At 35.0% G+C, this 11309-nt stretch overlaps 2 protein-coding genes across 2 annotated transcripts; both read right to left on the bottom strand.

Moving 5' to 3' along the window:
- Positions 1–441: 441 nt before the first annotated feature.
- On the bottom strand, positions 442–1777 carry LOC110617892 (CLAVATA3/ESR (CLE)-related protein 27). Its single transcript, XM_043957842.1, has one exon. The coding sequence runs from the start codon at positions 1482–1484 to the stop codon at positions 1170–1172; it is 315 nt and encodes a 104-aa protein (XP_043813777.1). The 5' UTR covers positions 1485–1777; the 3' UTR covers positions 442–1169.
- A 3734-nt stretch (positions 1778–5511) lies between these two features.
- On the bottom strand, positions 5512–9282 carry LOC110616583. Its single transcript, XM_021759003.2, has 3 exons — positions 9092–9282; positions 6349–6551; positions 5512–5904 (listed from the first exon to the last, which is right to left on the bottom strand). Exons 1-3 carry the CDS (start codon positions 9191–9193, stop codon positions 5637–5639), a joined length of 573 nt encoding a protein of 190 aa, XP_021614695.1. The 5' UTR covers positions 9194–9282; the 3' UTR covers positions 5512–5636.
- Positions 9283–11309: the final 2027 nt, after the last annotated feature.

Here is an 11309-nt window from a genome sequence, read left to right as displayed (position 1 = left end):
AGATTCTTTCTTCTCATTTTCTCTCTTTCTTTTCTATTTTTACACTTAATGATTAAATACATTCTTTTCTTTAAACATGGGTGATATGCAAAATTTGACCAAAGAATACTCTGATAATAAGATAAAGCTTAATTATATTAACTTGTAATTATTGGAGTTTATATATATATATATATGGGAGTTGTAGCCCTTTCACTGTCTGCAATTGATAATCACTTGTCTTTACGTGCTTTTTCCAAAAAGAGACGAAAAGCTAACTGCAAGTAGCAACGCCCAAAATAAATATGCATGTCCAGTTTCTCAATTTTACGTTTCAACCATTTCAACTACTGTGCCTTTTTCTGTTCTCTCTTAACTTAAAACTTATTGCAGTCTAAATAATTAATAATCTGATACCCACTTCGTAATTAACCTCTAATTAATATAATTGATGTTTGTTTGTTTTAAATCAACTGTTATATTGGGCAGCAGGAGTCAACGCCTGCCACCTGCAAAAAGAGTCTACGGATTAGATGATTTTATCGAAGCTGCTGTATGATACATTAATCAATTGTACAATGGATTTTTATTAGATATGGAAGCGCAAGTTAAAGAAAAAACTTACCCTTTGAGGTAAACACCAATCCTGCAAGAATTTACCAAACGCTGGAAACTGGTAACTCATCACTGTTTAAAGCCATGACTCGCTGTACTAAGAGAAAAGAAAAGAAGAGAAAATCTTCTACTGCTGTGCAATAAGGAAAAGAATGAAGAAAGCTAAAAACAGAATCTTTTTGTATTATTCAAGTCCCTGTGATTACATTCATTGCTTCTTCTTCCTCCTCCTTCATCGCCTTCTTCTGAACTGTACTCAACAGAAAAGAGTAACTAGCTAGAAAGGATCCAAAAAGTTGTACGTACAGCGATCAAGAAAATATAAAGCTTCCACTGTTAATCATTTATAAAACAAAATTCTCAGATTCTATACATATCATATGATATGACAATCCATTTCATTATCGTTCCTCCATACAAAAACTTAAAAAAAAAAAGATTAAAAGATGCCAAAATACCCTCGTTTTCCCCTCTAAAATTACAAAAATTAATCAGAATAACTAGCTCTAAAATGAAAAGAAAAACGTGGGTATTTTGGATAAGACTGAAAAAAAAAATGAAATTGAGTAATTATACTAGTTGTGGAGAGGATCTGGGCAACTGGGTACTCTTCGTTTGTTCTCTTCGAAACCTTTCTTACTGCTGTTGAAACTGGACGCCCTTCCATTGAAGAACTTACGGAGAAGGTCTTGTTTGGTTGCCTTATTATCTGTAGTGGTGATATTTCTGTGTTTCAACTTTGAAGGCATGCCATTGTCTGGAAAAATCCTTATAGCTCCTGCCTTGCAATCACTGCACACCCAAATCTGCAACATGAAAATGAGGAAAACCACCAGTGCTACCAGAGAAGAAGAGTACATGATTGATCTCCTGGAGCTGGCAAACGACATATCGCTTGTTAACCCACATAAAAGAAAATGAAATTTAACCCACCAAAAACCCCACTCTCAATTTATATTCAAATAAAGAAAAGAAAAAGTTTGAATAGAGTATTTTTCCTTCAAGAAAATAGAGGTGGCTGTGTTTGAAGAAAGAGGTTTGGATTGTTGAAGTGCACAGTACACAGCAATGGCTCTCTGTGTGAGGTTTAGGTATAAGTGAAGAAGTGACGGCTAATTTGGGCAAATGAAGGAGAGTGGTAGATGCAGCCACGGGCACAGTGGGCCACGTGATGAGGGAAATGGCAGAAACTAGCTATTCATTTTGTAATTCATCAAATTACCCAAATAATATTATATATATATATATATTACTCATCAACTCCCATTGACTACGTGCCTCTTTTGTAATCAGCAATCACCAATGCCTTCGAATATTTGAATTTTGTTTGACAGAATAATTTTGGGTTTCAAATGTTAAACTAATTTATTATAGAAAGTAATTACATAAAATAAAAATAAATTAGAGGAATATAATTAATTAATTCATTAGTATAATTTTGGACAATTTAAACTCCAAAAACTGTATCTCCCCTAATTGTAAGCGGCCAAAAACAAAGCTTGACATGTAAAAAAATTCACAGCACGCGCTAAGCACATGACTGAACTAAAAAAAAAAAGGGAAAAATTGAAAAGAGGGGATTAGGCCGAGGCTAGCCGGGAATCTCGCGGCGGTGTTGGAGATATTGGCTGTGTTTAACAAGCAAATCGTGTCTCAACGAATGTCGTCCGTACAAATCTTGGTTTGTAAACTCTGATGCCTTCCTGTGATTTTTACTTCTCTCTCTATTTGCTCCGAATTTCTTCTTTCTTTTTTTTTTTTGCTTCCCCTAATTTGCACCTTCCATTTTTAATTATTAAAAAAGGACGACTTAGGAAGTCGTTGGAACTAGTATTTCTTTATTTATAAATCAAATTATGTTTGAATGAAAAATCTAACCCAATATATAATATCTACAATTATACAACCAATTTTCACAAGAAGGGCTAAAAAGAATAGGACTTTTTTTAACCCAAACGAGAAATCAATGCAATATATATATATATATATATATATATATATATATATATATATATATATATATATATATATATATATATATATATTGTACAGATTCACATGTGAAGGAGTAGAAGCAGAATCACATGGTATTTAAATAGTGGTGATATGAGATTGAGAGCATTCAATAAAATAAACATGAATTAAAAACAGAAAACTCAGAGACACTATCCTATACAAACTCTTTCACATGCTTTACTTTAATTAGATTCAAGCTTGGTTAAATTATTTCTGTGACTAAAGTGTAGATACACCCTTCATCTCTCTAGACCTTCTACTCTTTATGTGTTGGGATTGATTGTGGTAATTTTGCATAATTAGTTTAATTTTGAGTTTTGAATTCGCAATCGAATCTCAAAATTAAATATTTTTATTAATATGATTTAGTGTTCGCTCATCAAATTTGAGCTGATTACTATTCTTTATTGATTTTTGTATGTGATTGTATTCATAATTTGATTGGGTTGTGAATCGTTTTGCACTGAGCTTAGATCTCTGTGAGCTGGGTTTTACTGTTATTTGGGCTAGTTTAATTGTATGTGATTGATAATCTAAATTTGACTCTGATCCTACGTCTCCTAAAATTTATCTCTTTGAAAAAATAAAAAGAGAAAAAGAAAACAGTTTTGAAACAAGAATATTAGGAAAAGAAGAAATAAATAAAATGTTGGGCAAAGTGATTTTTGCTGGTGAAAATTTGAAGAGAATACTGACAGACAATTAAAGATGAATTAAGGAAATGTCATTTCCATTGCAATAAATAGACAAGACTAAGCAAACATGAGAAAATCTCAAAGCTGCTACTGTAAATAAACAATCCTGGATATCCGAGGAACAATACAATGAGACAAGACCCACCCTGCTGTCCATTGTAGTAAATTCCATACCAAAATAGGGGTAGTATGGGAATGTGAATTACTGTCATCAGAGTTTGAACTCTGCTGCTTAAAACAATTTCTCGTCTTCAATGAGCATTAAAAAAAAGTTGGTTTTGTTTTGGTCTGTCACTGAAAAAGAAAAAGAGTAAAAAGGCAAAGAATTAATTTGGACCCAACTCCAAGTCCATGTCCCAGATAGAGATAGCTATAATAGAAAAGAAAAGAAAAGAAAAGAAAAAAAAAGGCTATTCTGATCATTTGCAGGCAATAAAGTAAAGAACTTTAAAGCTTATACTTGGATTTTGTACTCCTCTGTGTGTCCTTTACCTTTTACAATTTGTATATATTTTGCCCTTTTATGAAATCTAATTAAAATCCTGTTTACCCTGTTGCCATTTTCTTCTTGGCCTGTACTAGAGCCATTTGGCCAATTTCTTCTTGCCATTTTCCTCTCCCATTCCTTCTAATGAGTAAATTGAATTTGTAAGGTCAACAATTATGATACTCCTGCACAACGAATCAACCCCTTTCCAATGTTATATATTGTACACATTTCAGTCAATTAGAATTCCCTGCATCAAACCATCATTACAATGTACGATGGCCCCTTTGTCTGAAAATGACATCAACCCAAGTTAATTAGAGATTAGATAATTGATTGTTTGTTTCTGATTCATGGAGATCCTGTTTTGGAAAGAATTGTTAAGCTGAATGGATGGGAGGGTGGTGGGTCAGGTGGGATTTTCAGGTTAGCCATTGCAAGTTTCTATGTTTTAGAAAGTGGGTAATTGCCAAGATGATTGTAGCCCAATTTGGTTAGAGGAATTTTTATGAAAGAAGACGACCCCACACAGCAACATGTTGCTTTCGATTGGTAACACACTACGGAAACAAGATGGGTTTGGCCATTCTGGTGGTCTTGTCATTGATGTTGCCTACGCAGGAGCACGTGAAGGATTATCTCAAAATCCTGTTATTATCTCATACTTTCTTTTTTCTCTTTAGTTTCAATTCAATCTCATTTATGTGTATGTTTGTTGATGAGTCAGTGTATCACCTTCTGACAAGTCCATTGCTAGTATTTATTCTTAATGCCCGAAAATAACAATTTCCTCAAAAAACGCAAAAAAAAGGGAAAGAAAGAAAGAAAGGGAAGTGCTTTGAGGAATATCGTGAATGGGTTTAGCTGTTAATGTTTGTTATTTTTCAAGAAAAATGGTACTCGTCATGACAGCCTGGTCTTGAAATTTGTTGCTATTTATGGGCGGAGAAAACAATTTGCTTCAATTAGAGGTAACCCAACTTGGTAGGCCCAACGAACAATCCTCTGTGTTTTTTGGTTTTTGCAAAGATATAAAGAGTAATGGGTCCAACTCCTAACTTTGCCCCTGATATGGGTTGGATACTCGCTCTGAAATTGTATCTAAGCTGCTGCTGAGGTACGAGTCCTCGCTCAAGATCTTATTAGTTTGGTTGTCCAAGCAATTTACACCCATAATGTTTAGTTTATCATGTGACAGTGCTTGGCATGTATCAGTATCACCCCTCACAGTGAAACTGAAATAAGAGGCCAAAATTGAGGAGTACCAATATTTGCTTCACTTGGTATCCTCGGTTTTGTGGTCTTCAACTCGTAGTACTGGCTACTGATTCTATATAATTGGTTCCAACTTTGTTTACCTGTTGTCTGACGTTTTCAGGAATACTCTTGTCTTAGTTCCCCTTACTACATGTGAAGGATTCATCCTCACTGTACCTCTTAATCATGCCTCAACATAGAAATTAAATTAATTGAAGTGATGCTGGAAAAGCCCTGAGATTTCAGGAGGCGAATTGAAGTGTTTGGCTGTAATTGCCTAATTGAAATGGATTTTTGTACCCCAACTGATAGCATTCAAGCATCACCATATACCAAGGGGCAAATGCTCCCGGATTCAGCCATGGCCACTTCACACTAATCTTGCTTGCGCTTTGATAAGACTAACCCTGGAGTTCATTTTCTGAGCCTTAGTTTCTCGATGAAAATTTTCTATATTTAGGGTTCACAAATCATAAACTCGATAACATATCACTAGATAAGCACAACAGTAGAATCATACAATACAATCACCAGCAGAACTCAAAATATCATGAAGCAAACTTAGTTATCTGGTCTCGTAGGTGGTTTTAAGCGTATCCAGTCATCCCAACGTGTGAACTTGCACGATTTGCTTTTTGGGTTGCCTGAGGGGCAGTAGCCTTGGAGAAATACATGTAGTAGTATACATTAAGAACCATTGTTGCAACAGCAAACACTGCTCCAGCGACAAAAACACCTTTCCGCAATGTTTCACATGAGAAATTTTGAGCATATATCATTCCTCGGTACTTCGTGTGGTATGCATTTTTTGTTGCACCTGCAATTAGACATGCTTCTGCAACCAGAAAAGTCAACCTGCAGATGCAGAAGATGGAAACAGTCTCAAACAAAGAACACCTTGAACATTAAACAAGACTTTCTGCCACTGCAATTATTAGTTTCAATTGCAATTGTAAAAGAATAATTAGTTCCAGGAATGATAAGGATCCTTAGCAAATAGTTAATTTTGTACCAATCCCAGTTGTTGACCACTAGCAAATATGAGTCTACTCCCACCGCAGAAAATGGACTTGGTGACATATGCCTTCTCCGCCTTAAGTGACAAATGTCATTTTATGACACTACTGATTTCATCATTTACACATGCGAGGATCCCCAGAAAGCAGTTTAAAGGAAAGGGAGCTCCAGAAAGCAAAAAATAATCTAAATGTTGATTGTAAATGTGCCAATCTTTCAGACAGGATTCCCTCATCAAAATTTGTGCGAGAATATTGTACAATTGCAGATGATAATTCTCACCATGATGAGACAAAATAGATGATGGACCAAGCTCGATTTCCGCCTGGGTTTAATGGTCTTCCAAAACACATGCACTTTGTCACACCCATTAATAGTGATTCACTTGAAAGAAGAAATAAGAAAGCACCAACTCCATAACCAGTTGCAACATCAGAGTTGTAGACACAGTATGTAGCATTTGTTACATCTGTTTCAATATGGCCCTGTCATGCAGAAAATAGATGAACTTGAATGAGACCAGCAAGGGGAGAAAAAAAAAACAGCAAGATGAATGGAGACTAGCAAGTATCTAAATGGATATGAAACTCCAGATCATCACACCAAAAATACATAACATGTCTACTGCCCAAGCAAAGTGAAATCCATGTCCGAAAAATACAGGATTCCTGACTAACAAACTTTGAGATTTTTATTATTTGGAAACTATATGTATGCTGATAACCATGCAGTTTGGAACACCGAATATGATGGGAGTCTATAGGTATTGTTTCTGGTGGAATTTTAATTGCTTTAAATTGATTTTCTGAATTGTTTATAAATTTATGGTTGAATACATGAAGATGTGGCTTCAAGCTTTAATAAAGGGAAAAATCTGGCAGACAGTTTTTGGAATATTTATTTGAGTGTGGAATGTAATAGGTAAATAAGACTTCATTTGTTAGATATGGTGAACCAAATCGAAAACTTAAATATATGCACCACAATCAAAACTTACAAATTACCTCCAAATAGTTTCCTTATGGCCTTGTTAAACTCATTAAACCAACTTAAGGGATCAGAACAAATGCCCACAGGTCGCAAACTGGCATGTAATTAACTAAGAAACAAATGATAATCTAAGGGTTAAGATTGCGTAACAAATGATAATCTAAGGCTTATGATATTATTTAAGCAAAAACTGATGTTCTTCTAACATTTGCATTTCACTTGATGCTGTTTGAAACATCATAGAGGCTCTACATACACCGATCCTTTGATAAACAAGTTGTTGCCATTAGAACATAGCGACCTCACATAAACCTACTGCTATACTTTATTTAACTGATCCTTTATCCATAATCCTTCAGATTCTCACAAACCCACGCCATGGTTCTATAGCAAACGTCTATTAACCTATAGAAAATATTAGGATTGATGAGATTTCCTTTATTTAAAGGTGAAGATTTCTCATTAATATAGGGATAAGTTATCTCCATAATTCAAGAGATAATGGAAGACAAATCTCCTTAATTTATGCAATCACCAAAATCAATAATTTAGGAGTAATTTGTGGAACTATATTTTGTATCTTTCAATTATAAATATGAAAGCTTATGTATTAAGCAGCAAGTGATGTGAATGAAAGATGTAGCCTTTGTGTTTGTTCCTCTCTCCCTCTCTTTCTTCTTGTTCCCTTTTTCTTTTTTTCTCTAAACTTTAACATGGTATCAAAGCCAAAAAATAAAAATTCTTAGTTTTCACCTTTCATATTCTCCTCCTCCTTCGCAAAGCTAGTTGTTTGAAACCCCAAAGCTATTTTCTCTTGTGGATCTGAGTACCAATGCTGTGAGCTGTAGTCTCAAGCTATTCTTCTTCTTCTCCTCCTCCTTTATGATTTGAAATCCAAGGGTTGAACCTACTCTCTACTTCTCCTTCATTAGAGCCAAGGTTAAAGTCCTTAGTCTAATTCTTCATTTTCTTATCACCTCCGTTTCTCAAGAAAAAATAACTGATGAATATGTATATATATATATATATATATATATATGTCGATGATGCAGAACCAGGCGGTGCCTTGCTCAATTCTATAAGAACAAAAGGTGTATTAAGCCCACATGTAGCTACATATTTTCTACTCTTGATAAAAGGCCTGATCCCGCAACTTTAGAACAATCTCATCGAGGGGAATATTAGCATTGATGAGATTTTCTTTCATTAGTACTCCTTAAGGTAGGGATAAGTTGTCTCCATAATTCAAGGGATAATGGAAGACAAATTACCTTAATTATACAATCACCAAAATCAATAATTTAAGAGTAATTTGTGGAACTATATTTATATCTTTCATTATATATATGAAAGCTTATATATTAAGTAGTAAGTGATGGGAACGAAAGATGCAGCATTTGCGTTTATACCTCTCTCCCTCTCTTTCTTCTTGCTCTCTTTTTCTTTCTAAAATCTTACAGCAAGTAGCAACATCAACTTGTATCAAGGTACCTCAGACAGAAACAAAATGTGGACTTATCAACTGTACTGAATCACTTAACCCTACAATTATCACTTATTATCTTGGTATTTTTCCATCTAAACTTGCCCACCTTAGCCACGTATACAATATGGACAAGGAACGCACCTCCACTTGTGTATCAACAATTTGAACTAATCAAAATTCCGAAGTTACTATGTCCCGTAGTTCACATCAACATGAGCCAAAAACAAAACAGAGCAGTAATATCTTAATAAAGTTCAACTCGCACAGAAAAGTCTTAAACTCAAAGTTAAACAAAATCCACGAGGAAATTTATGAATTAACCATTAAACGCACAGATCTTTAGTTAAACCTCATAACCCATAACCCCTGATCTCATATACCTCCGGAAAGTTGGAAACATCAAGTGCAAGAAACAAAGTTCTTAAGCTAAAACAGAGATCAAAGCCCGAAGAATGAGCAACAAGAAATAATATTCCTAGACACCTAACTTTAAATACACAAAAAAGAAGATATAAAACGAAAAAGGAAAAGAGAGAGAGAAAGGCATACAACGCTTCTTCGTCTCTCAGCGGCAATGGCGAATCCAAAGGCAATGAGGCTCAGAATCACCACCAGAACGTGGACCAGAGTCGAGCCCTTTCCTTCTCCCATCTGAAAATCTCTTCTTTAGTTGAGAGAGAGAGAGAGAGAGAGAGAGAGAAGCTGTGAGCTCTGTTCGCTGCTGCTTAGTGAGAAGTGGAAAAAGTGCCAAGTGAGAGACTTGCTTTCTAAAACAGTGGTGTGGTATGCTGAGGAGTGAGAGTAGATCGTCTAAACCCACGCTATATTGGGTGAGTTTGCCGCACGTTCCAGTAAAAAGATTCTCAGTCCAATAGAAATTGAACGTGTATATCACGCGAAGTCTGTGGGTAAGGTTAGAACAGGGGTCTATAATTGTATCAATGTAACGCGGGTTAAGCCTGTGCCGTTACTGTGTGAAGAAAGCAATTATGCTTTCACACATTTCGAACCAAAGCTTTGTTTGGTTCCCTAATTCTCTTTTCATTTTTTCCCCCCCTTTGTTTTTTGGGTTAAGGGTCTATTATTATGTCAAATTAAAGAATTATAAAACTATATAATATTAATTCCCATAAATTTAGCATAATCTATTACTATTTTTGGCTCATAAAAATATCTCTATTTATTATTTATATAAATTAAAACAATAACAATTAATATAATTAAAATAATTAATTTTATATCCCTTTTACGAGTATGTCCTTTTATTACTCCTACAAAATTAATTTTAAAATTAATAAATTTTATTTTTTCAATTTATATTAAATTGAGAATATTATAAAACTAATTCACGAAGTACCATTTAAAAAAAATATTTATAATTTATAAACATATAGAAATTTTTTACTATACTTAAAAATTATGATGTGGTGTAATATGGTCATAACATGCTTAAAATATAATTAAAAATTTATTATCAATATGCGAAATTATTTTGTTTTGATCCTTTTCTTTTTTTTTTTTTCCCTCTCTTTTTAACAGGAGGCAAATAAAAACGAGTTAGAACCTATCATGTGATGAAGAAAAGCAACTAACCGATGTGGAGGGTTACAAATGCTTCCCAATCTAAGAATTTTAGCTATCCGATCAGAAAAAATTTAGAGACCTATCCGACAAACAATGGCTGGATGGATTGCCGAGGAATTTCTAATCCATCTACAACCAATAAAGCAAGCATGTGCCTCATGGTATCACCACATGGCATATTTGTATGGAAGTTTAATTTGCTTTTTGTCATGTAACTTCTATTTTTTAAAGAATATCTCAATAAATATTTAATTTTCTTTTTTACTTTTCTTTTTTTTTTATCTCTGTTTTTATTATAACTTTAATTTTTAATAATTAAGTGATTATTTTCACCTCAATAATTTTTAAAATTCTAGAGGAGCAGCAGCTCTTATCAGCCTCCCCTTAAATCCGTCACCAATGCAATGGTAAGTGGTATTAATGATGACAAAACTAAATCACCCGCTGATAGAGAAATTCATATCACTCTTAGAAGCAATCTCTTCTGCCACTAGAAGAGACCAGCTGGTGAAAGGAGCTGCACAGCCATCTAACAGCTTCCCAATAGAGTTTCTTAACTTATAATCTCGTAACCAACTATATTTGTCAATTATTGGTTCAACGGCTGTATTTACCATAATGTGTATAAATAATAAGTTTCCCCGAATTAATGGCTTCTTGCACTGACATGCTCCTGTGGAAGTATCTGTCTGTGGACAGACAAAAATAAGATACATATTCCATACTCAAAATCACCCTTTTCAACCATATGAAGGGGTAGCAATACATTAACGTAATAAAGAGGAGGCTTAGTCTTTGTCCTAGCTGCCTAACAGGATGTTCACAAAGTATGGGTTCTGATGACCGTTGGATTCCTTCTTCCCGGGTCAGGGGCTTGACCACAGCCCAAAGTCCATAACGTAGAGGCCCACACACCTGATGTACATAACAAGCCTGGCTCATCCAACCCTTAAGGCCGGGCTCGACCCATCCTCTTCACTCAGGCTTAGCGTCCGGCCCAACTCTCGGCCCAGCCCAGGATCCAGAAAAATATTCACTAGACAGCCTGGCAGATCCGCTCGAACGTACGCACGAGGAAAATCAGAAGCCGTTACGCATGGAGCAGGCGGCTGATACCCTAGTACCTCCGAATCTGCATGGCAGAGACGCGTGGTCCAATCCTGGAGAGACCTTTACACGTCAC

This window comes from Manihot esculenta, chromosome 6 (assembly GCF_001659605.2).
Source record: "Manihot esculenta cultivar AM560-2 chromosome 6, M.esculenta_v8, whole genome shotgun sequence".
NCBI classification, from domain to species: Eukaryota; Viridiplantae; Streptophyta; class Magnoliopsida; order Malpighiales; family Euphorbiaceae; genus Manihot; species Manihot esculenta.
The sequence above is the reverse complement of the archived record's forward strand: the minus strand, read 5'-3'. Positions and strand labels throughout refer to the sequence as shown.

What these genes read in the sequence shown, in the direction of transcription:
- LOC110617892 (XM_043957842.1), bottom strand. Translation starts at nt 1,484, where the DNA reads ATGTCGTTTGCCAGCTCCAGGAGATCAATCATGTACTCTTCTTCTCTG.
- LOC110616583 (XM_021759003.2), bottom strand. Translation starts at nt 9,193, where the DNA reads ATGGGAGAAGGAAAGGGCTCGACTCTGGTCCACGTTCTGGTGGTGATT. An exon ending in CTGAGAGACGAAGAAGCGTT is followed by an intron (nt 6,552 to 9,091) that starts GTATGCCTTTCT and finishes TCTGCATGACAG; the next exon opens with GGCCATATTGAAACAGATGT. An exon ending in ATCTATTTTGTCTCATCATG is followed by an intron (nt 5,905 to 6,348) that starts GTGAGAATTATC and finishes CTGCATCTGCAG; the next exon opens with GTTGACTTTTCTGGTTGCAG.